Source organism: Scardinius erythrophthalmus (genome assembly GCF_964197995.2).
Source record: "Scardinius erythrophthalmus genome assembly, chromosome: 5".
NCBI lineage: Eukaryota > Metazoa > Chordata > Actinopteri > Cypriniformes > Leuciscidae > Scardinius > Scardinius erythrophthalmus.
Window position 1 is genome coordinate 42413563 of NC_138225.1, and position 17642 is coordinate 42431204.

The 17642-nt window shown below is 44.0% G+C and overlaps 1 protein-coding gene across 1 annotated transcript in view; it reads right to left on the reverse strand.

Moving 5' to 3' along the window:
- Window positions 1-17102, reverse strand: part of arhgef15a (Rho guanine nucleotide exchange factor (GEF) 15) — a 49696-nt gene extending 32594 nt beyond the window's left edge. The window contains exons 1-6 of the mRNA XM_081367007.1: window positions 17017-17102; window positions 16389-16787; window positions 12968-13681; window positions 12510-12564; window positions 11693-11757; window positions 5-252 (exon numbers count right to left, since the gene is read on the reverse strand). Coding sequence (XP_081223133.1) covers window positions 5-252; window positions 11693-11757; window positions 12510-12564; window positions 12968-13681; window positions 16389-16787; window positions 17017-17023 — 1488 coding nt within the window. The 5' untranslated portion in view covers window positions 17024-17102. The remainder of the gene's footprint in view (window positions 1-4; window positions 253-11692; window positions 11758-12509; window positions 12565-12967; window positions 13682-16388; window positions 16788-17016) is intronic.
- Window positions 17103-17642: the final 540 nt, after the last annotated feature.

The window sequence follows — 17642 nt, forward strand, 5'->3', positions numbered from 1 at the left end:
TAACCTCTTGTCTTTGTATTTCAGTGCGAGCGAGTTTGTATAAAATTCCACTTTCCTTGACCACCGCTAAGTCTTGCCAGAGAGTAATCTCTTCGGGGCCTCTTTTGGATCGGGGGTCAACCACCCCCAGCCCTCCGGGACCCTCAAGACCCAGAGTTTCACTAACACTTTTCCTGTTGCAATCAGGGCTATCAGTCTGGATCTGACTGGCTTCTTTTGAGACCTTAGCCTGGTAGATCTGATACAGAGGTTCTAAGGATGACATGTGTTTGAGAAAGTTTGGGTGAATCACAAAAGATCCAAAGAATCATTATTGCACCTAATGCTCATGCAACTTATCCAGTGAACTATAAATCCTGCTCCAATACAATCATTTTAAATAAACCAGAAAACCACTAACTCTTGTTTTAAGATGAAAATATTTTTCTGGTAAACCCTTTCAGACAAAATGTCCCCTAAATATCTGAAAATCCTTTTCCTTGCAGGGACGTTTTTTGGTCCCCATGAGGAAAACAGAGTTCCACCTCGAGGGAACTCGCACTGCGTCGTCGTCGTGACGACACTTTGGGGAACGCCCTTAGCGTAGCGCATCTGAATAGGCTTGTTCGACTTGCAGCTCTGCGCAGACCAATCGGCGGCTGACTTGAAGCAGTGCATGCCGGTTAGAAATTTTGTCCGACTTGATACAGCGCCGACGCCACGTGACTGTGACGTGTGCCATCAAAGTACCGCGAGAGCGATTCGAGAGTAGCCGGAGAACTCACCCAGCGCAGCTTCTCAAGAGCGGCTGCACTGGGCTGCAGGAGCTCTGATGACGACACAGCTGTTCCACGATTGGCCGGATTCACCGCATGACAACGATCACGTGTGTTTCGTGTTTATTCGACCACCTTTAGTTCCTCTAAAGCTCACAAATCAGTTTTTTATAACAGCAAACACTTTTTTCATGTAGTTGCGGTGTTATATTGTGTCATGTTTGTCAAATTAAAACTGATTAAAAAACATAGACTCCACTTCATTGATAGTAGCTTATGTTTAACTTTATTCTTGTTCAAACAGACGCTGTATGAATTGCAATACAGAATCTATAGTAGCTCGGATCTCGCGTTTGCCGAGGCAGCGCGTAGATTACGGGTCTACTCTGCAATAAAGATTATGTGTGGGTGCGACGAGGCATGCACAGTCAGCTCCTGAGGGTGCTGGCTGTGTTCATTTAGAAATATCTCGACGCACACAGCCGTGCGTTTTCGGGTGTTTCAGCCTCGCGCCCGTTGACTTTCTTCTCGAGGGATGAAAGCCAAATATATTGTGAACAACTCGAATCTCGCGTTTGCCGATGCAGCGCGTAGATTACGAGTCTGCTATAAAAGGGACACACGCGATCTGTGAAATAATACTGTTGGGTGCGAGGCATTCACAGTCAGCTCCTGAGGGTGCTGGCAGTGTTCATTGAGAAATATCTCGGCGTGCATGCATAGAAAAAAGCCGTGCGCTGTCGGATGTTTCAACCTCGCACCTGTTGACTTTCTTCACGAGTGATGAAAGCGATATATTGTGACGGCTCGAATCTCGCGTTTGCCGAGGCAGCGCGTGGATTACGAAACTGTATAAATAAATATTAAACAGTATTGTCTGGTGATTATGGCTGCATTTAATTCTATGAATTAAAATGATGGAATATTATCTGACTTTGAGAAGTTAGATATTTTAATTCAGCCTACCATCCAGACCGTGTTTCACTTATCCAGTGTTTTTGGCTACATTTAATTTTGAGGAATTAAAATGTTGAGCCTCGCACCGACAGGTGCAAAAAGGAGAGTGTCGCCTCCCGTGCCCCTCCCGAGGGAGCCTGGCAAAGGACGCGGCGCTCTCGCGGCAAGCCTTCTGAGCCTAAGGTCGATCTGAGGACCGTCCTTCAGGCAAAGAAGGCTTCTGCCAAGCGGTCCTAGCTGCGGCCGGACCGCTCAGAGCTGTCCCCCCCGGGGCGGAGCGATCGAGGTCGCCTTCCCCCCGGGGCGGAGCGATCGAGGTCGCCTTCCCCCCGGGGCGGAGCGATCGAGGTCGCCTTCCCCCCGGAGCTCCCGGGAAATCAGTGCTGTGTTCCCGCCGTCCAGTACACTTCGGGCCACACTGATTTCCCGCGCACACATGCACGAACGCGTCCGCACACCAAAAATCATTCTCGACTGCTCCCTGCCGGTCAGCCGCTTCAGGGGGTCGGGAACGAGGCTCGGTTGACACCCGAGGCCAGCCTCGAGAGGCTGGTTCCCTTAGTAGATTATCTCGGCGCATGGTCATGCCTTCCGAATATATCTGCGTGGGCCCTGCGTACTGTAGAGCTGGGTTACAGACTGCAGTTCAGCTCCCCTCCACCGAAGTTCAACGGGGTGGTCTGGACTGTGGTCGGCCCAGAGTAGGTTCGGGTTATGGAACAGGAAGTTCAGTCCCTGTTGGTCAAGGAGGCCATAGAACGTACCAATATCGGGTTCTTCCCTTTGGCCTAGCTCTCTCCCCTCGCACCTTCACCAAGTGCATGGATGCAGCGCTGGCTCCGCTTAGACTCCAGGGCATCCGTGTACTCAATTATATAGACCACTGGCTAATATTAGCCAAGTCGTGAGAGATGGCAGTTCGGCATCAAGATGTCGTTCTGGCCCATATCAGGTGCCTGGGGCTGAGACTCAACACAAAGAAGAGTGTGTTGACGCCCTCCCAGAGGACTATGTTCCTGGGAGTTGTATGGGACTCCACGACGATGCGGGCACAAATGTCTCCCGCGCATGCGCGCGCGCGTTGTCCATACGGGATATGGTCTCCAGAGTGAAGCTAGGCCAGAACCTCACTGTGAAGCAGTTTCAGAGACTGCTGGGGCTCATGGCAGCAGCGTCCAACGCCATACCTTTTGGCCTGCTACACATGGGACCCCTACAGTGGTGGTTGAGAGCCAAGGGGTTTTCCCTGAGGGGAAATCCGTTCTGTATGATCAGGGTAACGCGCAGATGCCTTCGTTCCCTTGTCATATGGAGGAAACCTTGGTTCCTGTCCCAGGGACAGGTGCTGGGAGCATCATGTTGCCAGAAAACCGTTTCAACAGATGCCTCCCTCACTGGTTGGGGCGCGGTCATGGACGGCCGCTTTGCGAGAGGTCTGTGGGAGACCCGGCATTCTTCCTGGCACATCAACTGCCTGGAAATGCTGGCGGTCTACAAAGCTCTGAGGAGCTTTTCCGCGGCCACCATGTCCTGATACGCTCGGACAACACATCTGTAGTCGCGTATCTAAATCATCAGGGGGGTCTGAGGTCGCGCCCTCTATGCAGACTGGCACACCAGATCCTTCTGTGGTCCCAGGGGAAACTGTCGCCTCTCAGAGCGATGTATGTCCCCGGGGACCAAAATCAGGGAGCAGACGTCCTGTCGAGACAGGGGCTGAGGCCCGGGGAGTGGCGACTCCACCCCGAGGTGGTGGAAGCCATGTGCGTGAGATTCGGCCCAGTGGAAGTGGATCTGTTCGCGTCTCAAGAGACGTCCCACTGTCCACTGTGGTTCTCTCTCAGGCATCCAGCTCCGCTAGGGCTGGGCGCTATGATGCAGACGTGGCTGAGGCTGCGTCTGTATGCATTTCCCCCGATCGCTCTGCTCCCGGGAGTCTTGGAGCGGGTCTGCCGGGAGGGGATCAGCCTACTTTTAGTAGCACCCCGCTGGCCGACCCAGGTATGGTTCTCGGACATTGTAGCACTGCTGGACGGCCTGTCCAGGCAGGGGGCTCGATATTTCACCCCCGGCCAGAGCTGTGGAACCTCTGGGTCTGGCCCCTGAGGGGGCTCGGTACCTAGAGGCTGGCCCCTGAGGGGGCTCGGTACCTAGAGGCTGGCCTGTCAGCAGGTGTTGTCGAGACCCTACTCAGCTCCAGGGCTCCTCCCACCAGGAGACTGTACATCCTTAAGTGGATTGTGTTTTCCACTTGGTGTAGAGAGTGTGAGGTGGACCCAGTTAACTGCCCAGTGACTTCAGTGCTGGAGTTCCTCCAAGATCGTTTCTCCACCGGTCTTACCCCGTCCACACTTAAGGTGTATGTGGCTGCCAATGGGGCTTTCCACTCGCCTGTAGGTGATAGGCCCTTGGGAAAGCACCATCTGGTTGTACGTTTCCTCCGTGGGTCTCGGAGGATGAGGCCTGCGGCTCACTCCAGAGTCCCAACTTGGGACCTGGCGGTGGTTCTTGAAGGGTTGGCTGATGCACCCTTCGAACCACTGGAGTCGGCTGAGGCAAAGAACCTGACCTTCAAGGTGGCCTATCTCCTTGCTATCACATCTCTGAGGAGAGTGGGGGATCTCCAGTTTGCCCCTGGCGGAGTTAAGGCCATCTTACATCCTAGACTGGGTTATGTGCCCAAGGTGCCGTCTAGTGTGGCACGGTCAGTGGTTCTTCAGGCCTTCCGTCCTCCACCTCACGTGATGGCGGAAGAGAGGAGACTTCACCTGCTCTGCCCAGTCAGAGCCCTAAAAGTTTACTTGAGAAGTCTTCTCAGTGGAGGAAGTCAGACCAGTTGTTGGTGTGCTTTGGTTCACCCAAGAAAGGGCTGCCTGCATCTAAACAGACAATCAGCAATTGGATTGTCCAGGCTACAGCCACGGCTTATCAGGTGCGCAATTTGCCTTCACCTATGGCCATGAGGGCTCATTCCACCAGGGGCATGGCCTCCTCGGTGGCCCTCCTTTCTGGTGTCTCGCTTCAGGAGATTTGCGAGGCGGCTGGGTGGGCCACCTCGCACACCTTCATACGTTTCTACAGTCTGCAACTCCCTGTGACGCCTGGCGCCAGAGTGCTCGCGTCCTAGGTATGCCTGGTCTTCCAGCTTCATACTAGGGCGGGCGTGATTAAGGTGTGGCATAGAGGGCATTACGTTCCCCAAAGTGTAGTCACGATGACGACGCAGTGCGAGTTCCCTCGAAGGGGAACGTCTCGGGTTACGACTGTAACCCTTGTTCCCCGAGAAGGGAACGAGACACTGCGTCTCGTCGCCACACCTAACACGAGCAGAGCGCTTGCTTCATCGCAAAGGAGCTAACGTGTGTTTGTGTCGGCGTCCCTTTTAGTAGGGAGGTTAAGCCCAAAAAATGGGCCTTTGACTTCAAGTCATGATGCAAAGGTCGTCTTTGGTATGGAAGTACCTTAGGGTCATACAAATAAATTTATCCTAAGACACAAGTGAGATCACACTTTGTATCAGAAATAAACAGGTTTTTTCCAAAATGGCCGCCAATGCGCCGAAAATACTCTAGAGCCCATATCTTTGCTTTTGTTATCACTATAATGACAAATTTGGTGTCAAAGTGTACATTTTTGGGGTCAAGGAATCCAATAAAATTGGTTTCAAGTTTAAAACAACTAAAATTTTCCCCATACCATGACAATTGGGGGTAAATATGCACATTTCACATAAAAATTGTGTCATCAGAGTGACTTTACTTATCTTTTCCTTCAAAAACTTTAATTTTGTATTTAAGCAGTGCAGCTACTTCTGTACATTACATTTGTCCTAAGTAGCATGAGATTTCGACCAGTCAGTTGTAGCCTATAGCAAATCAGTTCCTGCAACAACACATCCCATCTGCACCAGGAGCTGTGACAGCTGTTGAAGGTCAGAGGTGACAGGTTAACACTTTGAGGTTTGTATGACTTCCTCATTAAATAGAAAAATGCTTTTAATGTTAGATAACTAGTAACTAGCTAGCTAGTAACTAGTTAGCTTCATTATTACTAGGTCGCTAGTAACTAGTTAGCTTCATCATAACTAGCTAGTGACTAGTTAGTGTCATTTTTTTTGAAGCAAGCACATAGCCTACATGTTGCTAGCTAGTTAGCTAGCTTCATTATTTGATATTTTTTACTTTTGCGAATGCTTGTTAATGCTCATATTATCTCTCTTATGATGTTAAAGCAACTTCATTTCTTTTTTCAGATTAGCCATAATGGAATGCCGTGACTGGAGTTTATGCTTCCTATGTCAGTCCGCCCTAAAGATTGAAAAAAGATCCCTCTTAAACCGAGGACCGTGACGTCGCACGGTATGGCACAGCCGGGGCCCCACCCTGGAGCCAGGCCCGGGGTTGGGGCTCGTATGCGAGCGCCTGGTGGCCGGGCCTCCCCCCACGGGGTCCGGCCGGGCTCAACCCGAAGGAGCGACGTGGGGCCGCCTTCCCATGGGCTCACCACCTGCAGGAGGGACCGTAAGGGGGTCAGTGCTGAGAGGATCGGGCGGCAGTCGAAGGCGGGGGCCTCGACAACCCGATCCCTGGACACTGAAGCTAGCTCTAGGGACGTGAAACGTCACCTCACTGGCGGGGAAGGAGCCTGAGATTGTGCGTGAGGTTGAGAGGTTCCGACTAGAGATAGTCGGGATCACCTCTACGCACGGCTTGGGCTCTGGAACCACACTCCTCGAGAGAGGATGGACTCTTCACCACTCTGGAGTTGCCCATGGTGAGAGGTGGCGGGCTGGTGTAGGTTTGCTTATAGACCCCCAGCTCAGCCGCCATGTGTTGGAGTTCACCCCGGTGAACGAGAGGGTCGTTTCCCTGTGCCTTCGGGTCGGGGATAGGTCTCTCACTGTCGTGTGTGCCTACGGGCCAAACGGCAGTGCAGAGTACCCGGCCTTCTTTGGGTCTCTGGGAGGGGTGCTGGAAAGTGCTCCAACTGGGGACTCCGTCGTTCTACTGGGGGACTTCAATGCCCACGTGGGCAGTGGCAGTGACACCTGGAGTGGCGTGATTGGGAGGAACGGCCCCCCTGATCTGAACCCGAGCAGTGTTCAGTTATTGGACTTCTGTGCTAGTTACAGTTTGTCCATAACGAACATGTTCAAGCATAAGGGTGTCCATCAGTGCACGTGGCACCAGGACACCCTAGGCCGTAGGTCGATGATCGACTTTGTGGTCATTTCATCTGACCTGCGGCCGTATGTTTTGGACACTCCAAGAGAGGGTAAAGAGAGGGGTGGAGCTGTCAACTGATCACCACCTGGTGGTGAGTTGGATCCGATGGCGGGGGAGGAAGCTGGACAGACTCGACAGACCCAAGCGTACTGTCTGCTGGGAACGTTTGACCGAGTCTCCTTTCAGAGAGATCTTCAACTCCCACCTCCGGTGGAGCTTCGACCGGATCCCGAGGGAGGCTGGAGATATTGAGTCCGAGTGGACCATGTTCTCCATCTCCATTGTCGAAGCGGCCGCTCGGAGCTGTGGCCGTAAGGTCTCAGGTGCCTGTCGAGGAGGCAATCCCCGAACCCGGTGGTGGACACCGGAAGTAAGGGATGCCGTCAAGCTGAAGAAGGAGTCCTATCGGGCATGAAAAGCATGAAGAGTCTGTGAGTCCAGTAAAAACATGGCGCATGAGTGACAAGTCCACCACACTCGCTTTACCCAGACCCTCAACATCATCATGTGAACCATTTGATAAACTGTGTCTCTTCTGTGGTGAAGTGGGCAAAAAAAAGGAACTGAGGAGGGCTGCCACCCTTGGCTTGGATAGAAAAGTGAAAGAATGTGCTCAGGTGGTGGGTGACAGGCATCTATTGGCTGAACTAGCTGCTGGTGACATGGTTGCTATTAATGCTGTTTATCATCGTCCATGCCTGACTAGGCTCTATAGAAAAGCAGAAACTGTTAGATGTGACTCAACTGAAAGTAATGCAACTCAGGTCATCAGAGCACATGTCCTCAATGAGTTGCTCGAATACATCATGGACTATCGTTGCTCAGGGGAATCACTGGCAATGTCTGACTTGACAGCCCTCTATGACGAGCGCATTACTGATCTTGGATTTCCAAACATCAAATGCAACACCAAAAATTCAAAATCAAAAAATCAAATTCAAAGCAGCCAAAATCCTTCGGCAAGAGTATCTCCCCATGAAGCATGCTTTTACAGGTGCCTTCTCAACTTCCTGTGAAGCTGATTCTATCCCTCCCATGCTGAGATCGTTCTTACACATGCTTCTTGATGGATCAGGTATTGATCAGCCACCTCCTGGACCTGAGAAGTTCCAGGCTGCAACATCCATTGGGCAGCAAATAATTTTCAACTCTGTAAGATGCAGATCCAAGAAACATGGCAGTGTTCCTCGTCACATAAGAGAGAGGGAAACACCAGCTTCGCTATATCTGGCAATGAAACTACACCAGCAAAGTGGTAGTAGATATCTGGTGGAGGCCATGCATAAAAGAGGAATGTGTGTCATATGACCACTTGAAAACATTTAGCATAGATATAGCGAATTCAGTGATCAGTCACTAGGAGCAGATTGGTGTCGTGGTCCCACCTCAGGCAGTCCACTGAATAAAACGGCCGATTTTGTCAAATAGGGTGTCAAATTTCGTTCAACCTACCCTCCATTAGATGGCAGACATGTCATACTTCATCCGCGACTCAAAAAAACGTCATGCTTCTATACAAAATCTTCGAGCTAGAGTGCATTGAATCAGTGCGAACAAAAGCGGAGCTAGTGTGCGAGTGAGCCATTTTATCAGAGCAATATTGTCAACGTCAGCGAGTATTTGCATTATATGATTATTATTATTATTATTATTATTATTATATCTAATGGCATCAATAAAGCTTACCCGCAATGAAGTGTTGGGTCTTCTATTCGTGGACCCTGATTATGAAGGGGAATATCTGCCTGATTCTGAAAGTGAAAGTATAGCCCTACACCAAGCACAAACGGTGAATCCTTTGCCCAATTTAGATGGTCCTTTACCCAATGTCAGTGGTGGGAACAATGTTTCTCGGGGTCGGAGTGTTCATCGCGAAGTTAGCAGGCGTGTTAGTGTTGTGGGGAACGAGGCGGGAGATTTTTACCGTGTGTGCCTCTCCACAATCGTGGCGACAGTATTGTGGTGGAGACTTTGTTTGTCTAATGCCACTGGGTATGTTAGACGAGGTCGAAGTATTCATAGGACAGTTAGGGGGCAAGGTGGAGGCAGGGTGGGGAGTCGCAATGACAATGACAGTAGTCCGAGCTGTGCACACTCGGCGCGTGCGCGAGGCAGATCTGGCCGCGCTGCTCCCAGCAGGAGCAGAGACGGTGTGACACTGGGCAGAGGGGCTATTATGCATAGTCTATCGCAAGCTGATGGGAATGCCGGCTTTTGAGTACTTGGCCAATGAGGATGATTTACTATATGTAGTAAATAGAAAATCTCTACAGCAAAAGGCCAACCGCTACTTGCATTCGGTTTGTTTCTACCATTTATTAGAAATGATTTACACAGTTTGTTTACTACTTACTATTTACTTGAGCATTCAGTATTGTGCAATATAGCATACAGAAGGTGAGGGACATTTTGGGGGGAAAGAAGTGCTGCATTTGATCATTTTATCATTTAAACGTGACTTTTCATGAGAATTCTATAATCCAAGATGGCCGCCACCATAATGACGTCATAATATGCAAATTAGATGGGGAAATGTAATCCCTACATAAACTTTGGGTCTTCCTTAATATTTCTCTAATTTACAGAAAGTCTCTATCTTTTTAAGATCACTTTTAAGATATAGCCTTTTGAAATTAAGATGTCAAAATCGAACATTTTAGGAAAAAACCTCCCACCTCCCACGAAACACTGTGTGTTTGGCATGTGTTTTTTAATAAATAATTGCATACTTCACCTCCAATTGTCATGGTAAGGACAACATTATTGTTTTTTAGTCTTGGAACCTATTTTATTGGACTCCTTGACCCCAAAAATGTACACGTTGATACCAAATTTGTCATTATAGCTATAACAGAAGCAAAGATATGGGCCTCTCAAGTATGGTCGGCGGCCATTTTTAAAAAATGTGCGTATATAAGATACAAAATGTGATCTCACGTGTGTCTTAGGATAAATTTATTTCTATGGCCCTAAGGTACATCCATACCAAAGGGGACCTTTGCATCATGACTTGAAGTCAAAAGTCACTTAACCTCCCTACTATTTGTATCTTCCGTTTATGCCGTCATCTACTACGTCATGACGCAGCACCAATCAGGATTGGACAGATTTCATTCATACTTCAGATGCGCTACACTAAGGGCGTTCCCCAAAATGTCGTCACGACGACGACGCAGTGTCTCGTTCCCTTCTCGGGGAACAAGGGTTACAGTCGTAACCCGAGACGTTTTCTGTAATGAGTAGGTTTACAGGTAGGGGTAGGGTTAAAGTTAGGGGATATATGTCAATGGAATGTCCCCATAAAAACATGGAAACCCAACATTGTGTGTGTGTGTGTGCGTGCGTGCGTGCATGTGTGTGTGTGTATTTGGAGTACTTCTTTATTGCACAATGCACATTTCTTATAGGGATATTTCACCGCTGGAAAGATGAATGTGTATTTAAATTGGGTCATTTATGTAGTAGAAATGTGAAATTAAAAGCCAGAAAATGTAATTTTGGCTCATGTGGATGAAAGACAACAACTCCTAGAATGCACTTACTTCGCTGCCCTATGAGGCCACTCCCAAGCCACGCCTACCGGTTACAGAGGGCAGTATAGGAAGAAATGATACAACCAGGCTACTAGTTGATTCAAAACTGAAAAGACGCTGTTTTATCGTGAGATCCCACCCCATATGGGCGGTTTGAAAAGATGCGGAACTAGCTCCAAATACTGGCTGTAGTCTCTAGCCTCTGGCCAAAAAAGCCTCCGATGACGCTAAATAGCGAATTTTGCGCCATCTGAGTTTTTTTTTCCAGACACAGAATACAGAAATCTCTCATCTCAGGGGGACATGAGGGAGGGAAGCACGGTCATTTGAAAATACTACCGGGCTTCTACTGATACAAAGCTTAATGCTAATTGGTGAAGTATCCCTTTAATATTAAGCCTAAAATGTGTTTAATATCACTATTAGTAAGGATAGTATGATCTCTGTATAATATCATTCTTTAAATGCAAGATATTTAAAGTGTACCTAAAGTATACTTGCAATAGTTCCATAAGCACAATCAAATATGCTTAAGTATTTCTTTAGTTGGACCTTAGCACTATTTCTGGATAACTTAAGTACACTAAGTACAAAATTAGTTGTTCCAATTTAGCAGACTTTAAGTATACCAATTTAGTTCACCAAAAGTTCTCGCGAGAGCACAATTAGAATTTGCTCAGCGAGTCACTCTGGCATTGAGTAATGATGCTCATTAACTTTGCCTTTGTAGCCGAGCTGCACCAATCACATCGGTGTATCTGATATAGACGGGCCAGAGGCGAGCTAAACAGATGACGACACAGCTAGTGACAGCGCAATCACGACAGTGATTGGTCGTAGTGTTATCCAATTGCGTGCAGTGAGATTTTCAAATGCATGCTTGGTGCCGCCCCTCGAGTTGGGCGATTTTCATTACTCAATGCCAGACCCTTAATCTTTCGGATTTGGGTCTGGATTTCCAGGCTAATTGCAGGGTATTTAGTACGTAATATATAAATGTATTTGTAGTGTACTTAGAATAAAATAAATGTATTTCAAATATATTTGTAGCATATTTATTTTTCACTATAGGGAGGGGATCGAGTGTATGTGTACAGTATAAAAATCATTATGTCTAAGGAGAGTCCCCACAAAGATAGCTAAATCGCGTGTGTGTGTGTGTGTGTGTGTGCGTGTGTGTTTGTTTGTGTGTCTTATGTATACAGTCATTTAGGTATCTCACCATAGTCACTGTTTGGCTCCCAGTCACTGGAGATCCTCCGTGGGCTTTCTGTTTTGTCACACAGCCTGCAATAGACCTACAACTATTTAACCTGGCCACACATTACTGGGCTCAAACTAGTATCAGTCACAGATCATAAAGGCCAAATGACAAAGAGTGTTCTTTTTAAAATGTAATTTCTCATCAAAAAATATGCCTAAACTCACAACAAACCTGGGAGACAAAAAAGGTAATTCTCACCACCTCATACTTTCACTTTGACCAGACTTTCCAGCTAGCAGTGAGTCAGAAATTAAACCTCTCTTTTTCAAATCCGTAAAAGTTGGATATGTTAGGTTTTTATTTCAGGGAAAGAGGATGTGTAAATTAAACTCATAGAATATTAATTGAAAGATGGTGTATTAAAGCAAGTCAGAATAAAAAGTGTGTGTGTGTGTGTGTGTGTGTGTGTGTGTGTGTGTGTGTGTGTGTGGTGTGTGTGTGTGTGTGTGTGTGTGTGTGTGTGTGTGTGTGTTATTTATCTCTTACATTTATGTATATCACATTTAAATAACAACAAAAGTTAGTTTGCAAAGTGCACTAAAAATAGTCAAAAACAGAAGTCCTGTTCACAAGAGGGGGTAACAACAATATCTGACAGTACACCAACAAAAGATTAGTAAGGTACTGTCATTATCATTTCATTATTTTCACACAATATCAAAAACCTTTAGTGTTTTGCTCACTCTCTTGTCTATGCTAAAAGAAAGACACAACTTTTAACGGCCTACTGAGCCAACAAAAATAATTTGCACACTGTTGAGAACTGTAAACTTACTCTTTCGTGTCAATAGACTCCCAGTCTTCGAAATTCCCATTTTCATAGCTCTCACCTAAAAAAAAAAAAAAAACTTTCCAGAAATCTAGACATATATCTGTTTCATTTTTGAGTAATGAATAAAGCATTTAAAAGCAGCTATTAGAAAAATAATAATAAATAAATAGAGTAACTAGCATATTATCTTGATGTCCACAATGATTTCAGTAAGAAGGACATGGAGCAGTTAGGGTAGGGTCTAGGCTGGTTTTAGGGGCTTGGACAATGTTACCATACTTAATGTTTGGGATTACGAACAGGGTTGAGACTATGTTTATTTGACAAGAATGTTGTTCCAGGATCAACACAAGGCATTAATTCAAAAATATGTCATTCTTGGCAAAATCTTAACCATTAAAAGTGGACAGTAAATATTAAAGTCATGCACACTTTTTCTCTAATAAAACTTATGTGCTCACCTGATGGGTTTAGCACAGGCATAGGGCGTGACAATCTTCCACGCTCACAATTGCTGGTGTTTCTGATAGGTAGACCGCCTCCTCGAAGAGAGACCACACAGGCCAATGCTGGCTGAGAAGTCCGCCTCTCTGTCTTTTGCTTTAGTGGAGGGTGCCGAGGAAGTCTTGGGGGAGGACGAGGAGGGACAGCTGGAGCAGTAACTTTATTGTCGTTTGATGGCAAAAGATCCAAGTATATATGAGCATCGTTGTGGTCAAGCTGTGTATATTGTTGGCTATTTTGATAATCAGAGGACTGATAAGTCCTTGGTGGTACAGGGGGTTTTGAGTGGTTTTGAAATGACTCATCAGTATATACAAACCCTTTTCCTGCTAATTTGTGAGGGCTGTGGTGAAGCAGAAAGCTTTGGCAATTTACACACGGAGGCAATACTTGGGGTTTTGTATGGCAAGATGGGCTATTTTGTGGCCTACTGACTTCATTGCTGGTTAAGTGTAAAACATCCACATTTTTTAGAAACTCATTTCTCTTGATTTCCTTTGAGTCAATTACCGTATCCTGTAGAGGTACCCAGACCAGTTTCATACCAGGCCTTTGAAGGTGGCAGATGCAATGACAGTGTTTCTCCTCTGAGGTTTTTGGTGGTGCAGTGGAGCCCTGATGATTTTCTATGGTGCCACTCACAGAGTTATTCATTTCACTGCCATCAGGAGCTGAGGGAATGAAGGGTGGTCAGGTGCTTTATTAAGCTTATTAACAGGCCCAGACAGATTTTTTTACTGGTAAAATAATAGGCTATTAAAAATTGTATAATGTATATTCTTATTGGTTTGTGAGAACATTAACAGATTAGCCAAATATTTAATTTATTTTGTTCTTAATTAACTATGACTATGATAAGGGACTGGGGATTTGTGATCTTTGTGAATGATGGGTTATCCAGAGCGAGTTTTGTAGCGCAGACTTGCATAATAGTTGCCTTCTACGATGCTCTAAGCCAGTGGTCCTAAGTTGGTTTTGCTTTAATACCTATACAGTATTTTACATTGTACACCAAGTTGCATCCCAAAGAAAAAAATAGTAACACTTTCTATGAAGCCTATGCTTATAATGAATTATAACCCCATATATACTATAAGTAAGTAAATTTCTATTCTATAAAAATATTTAAAGGTCCCGTTCTTCGTGATCCCATGTTTCAAACTTTAGTTAGTGTGTAATGTTGTTGTTAGAGTATAAATAATATCTGTACAATTATAAAGCTCAAAGTTCAATGCCAAGCGAGATATTTTATTTAACAGAAGTTGACTACATCGAACGGCCGTTTGGACTACATCCCTCTACTTCCTTCTTTAATGACGTCATTAAAACGTTTTTTTTAACTAACCTCCGCCCACAGGAATGCTCCCTCAACTCTACCGAAATTCGTTTATGTACTTGCGCACTTCTAATAACTTACTGTGCTTACTCAGCTCTTATGGTGATTTTCTGAAGTAAAACTGACGCTTCATCTTTTGTGTGATGTACAATAAACTTTATTAAACTCATCAGTATGTTTGATCATCATTCAGACAGCAGACTTGTAGGCTATTAATAAATAATGGATACATACAAGCAGATGAGATGACCGTTATAATAACCGCAATTAAACTACTAAACTATACCTGTTTCATCTCTATACAGCACTCTGACTCTGTAGGCATTATTGTCCGACTCGAACTGAACACCGTTACTAAGAGTTTCTGATTTTATCATCATTCCGTGAGATGAAATTGTCCTGAGAGACTGAGCGCGAGCTCATGAAGCTCCGCCCCCTGTGCCGTCCAGCAGCAGCTTATTTGCATTTAAAGGGCACACACTAAAACAGCGCGTTTTTCTGAGCCCCAAAAAATGACAATTTAAACATGCTGTAAAAAATGATCTGTTGGGTATTTTGAGCTGAAACTTCACATACACACTCTGGGGACATCAGAGACTTATTTTACATCTTGTGAAAAGGGGCATAATACGGGACCTTTAAATAAAAAACAAAGAACTCCCACACACTATCCGTAATTGCAAAAAAGTATTAAAAATTCTTTATTGGCAACGTTTCGGTCTCATGACCTTCATCAGGCACATCCAAACATTACAAACTCAATCACATTTAAAATAGTCACATGAACAATCAATGTAAGGATCCATTTGTATCCAATTAGGCTAACTTGCAAGTACGGATAGTGTGCGGGAGTTCTTTATTTTTTATTTTACTTGACCTACCTACATGGCCTTTTTTTCCCACGCACCTATCACCTGCAGGTGTGCGATGGTGTTTGCGCTCTGATAAAAATATTTTAAAAAATCTATAAAATATAATTACTTATAAGTCATGCATTTGCTTTTTCAATGTGCATGCTTATAATCCATTATACACTGATTTCTTAATGATAAAACATAAAATAGTTCCAGAGACACTGTTCCAATTAGTTATCAATTATGTCTTTAATGGCTAATGTTTGCATTAGATGTCATGAATACTAATTTTGATGTGTTAAAATCTATATCTCAGCATATATAGCGGTTTGGAATTATTCTTGAAAAAATACTGTTGCAGTGTTTTACTAGTATGTAATATTACTAGCATTAAGGGTTAATATACTTTAAGTGTACCGATTTAGCATACTAAAAGTACAATTGCACGGAGTTTATATTAAGTACATAAATATGTAAATGCATTTGTCATATACTAAACATAAAATAAATGTTTTTCAAATACATTTTAGTATATTGATTTTTCACTAGGGACCATATGACCTAATTAATACTCAAAAATCTGTGAATTATTGTTATCAGTGTATTATGAGCATGCACATTGAAAAAGCAAATGCATGGCTTAATTATACAAATAATATAAATGTAACTATAACGGTTCTTATAATACAGTATAGGTCTTAATGAGTCTTTATGTATATTTATAAAATTGTAATACTAATATTACTTATTAATATTAGATATAAATAAGTATAAATGGAGCAATAATTCATTATAAGCATGGTCTTCATAGAAAGTGTTACCAAAAACGGTAACTCATACAAATGTAGGCAAAATTTGAACATTTAACATTGAAATGTCTCTTGAATCTCAATGGTTGAATCTCATGCTCTCAACAGCCAGTAATGCACTGCATATAACATGTTTATCCTCCTTGCAAGTTACCTGCATTTACGTCAATGACAAATACTGTAAAGGTTTACATAATAGAGGAAAGGAAATCTTCAAGGAAAGTGTCAAGTTGTTAAATGTACTCCATCTATTTATGTTGATTTCAAATAATAGCCTACTTCTATACCTTATTCAACTGTTTTAATTGAATTACTCTAAACCTACATCACATACAATATAAAGCACACACAGATTCATTATTAAAAAAAAAATAATTACCTGATCGACCTACATCCACATCATCTACTGCCAGCTGACAATTTTTTTCCAGGATCTGTTTTTTATCCCATACTCTACATCCACTTTTATTAGGTGTTGAGGATGAAGATATATCCTGGTCCTCTATCCTGGTTGGACATCTAGCTTCAACCATCAAAGCCCTTCTATTTTTGCTCATATCTTCAGAGTATCTTCTTTCTTTACTGTTGAAGTTTATTGCTGTTTGCTTGCCTTTTCCTAGTTCAAAGTTAAGCAAAGCCTGAGCCACTCTGCAAGATGAACCAACGAGTCTTGACTGGTGTAAAGCATTAAGGTTTGGTTTTGGTGGAAGTTTGGGTTTCTGTGGAATGGTAGGTTTTCCACTGGATGGTTTACAGATTGATTTATCCATTTGATTCTCTAAAAGAATTTTCGTGTCCAAATGAGCAAGATTCACACATTAAAATTCATAATAATGGACTACTGCACAATATTACACACTATTAAACTGCCCAACACAATAGCTAATGCAACAAAATCCCTTATTTTGTTGAATTCAGCATAAAAAAATAGAGTCTTCTTGGTCAGTGAAGCCTGTGTTGTCACTCTTTGTTCAACATCTTTAAAACAAGAAAATAAGTTTGTTTACCTTTCATTGGGCTGCCATACACAATATGTCAAGAAATGTTTTATCTTCGCTGGTGTGTTATCCTAACTTGTGAGCAAACTTGCTCTAAGTGTTGTTAATAAATGTCGCTAATGATGGTTACTTCTCCTTTCAGATGTTGTCATTTTGGTATTTCACATGGTTTAAGAGGGAAGTAGGTCACCACACCAAATGGACTGTTGTACATTATATAGTGACATACTGTAGACGTACTGATGCAGTTATTTAAAAATTTATAATCCAAAATAAATTTTTCTAATTTCTACAAGCATTGTGACTTACATGAGGAAGCTATCTGCTGATGGTTAGGATGTTTTTACCTGTATAGGATGCTGGTGTCCCCTTTTTAATTAACTTAACCAGCAAGACTTCCTTTGCTAACCTGCCTCACAATAAATATGTTACTTGTTCACCATTTTCAAATGCTGCCATATTATATTATATTATATTATATTATATTATATTATATTATATTATATTATATTATATTATATTATATTATATTATATTATATTATTATCCATCCACTCTCCAAAATGCTGATCCTCTGTAGGGTCACGGGAGGACTGGAGCATATTATATTATATAAATGTTGTTGAGCTATTCAA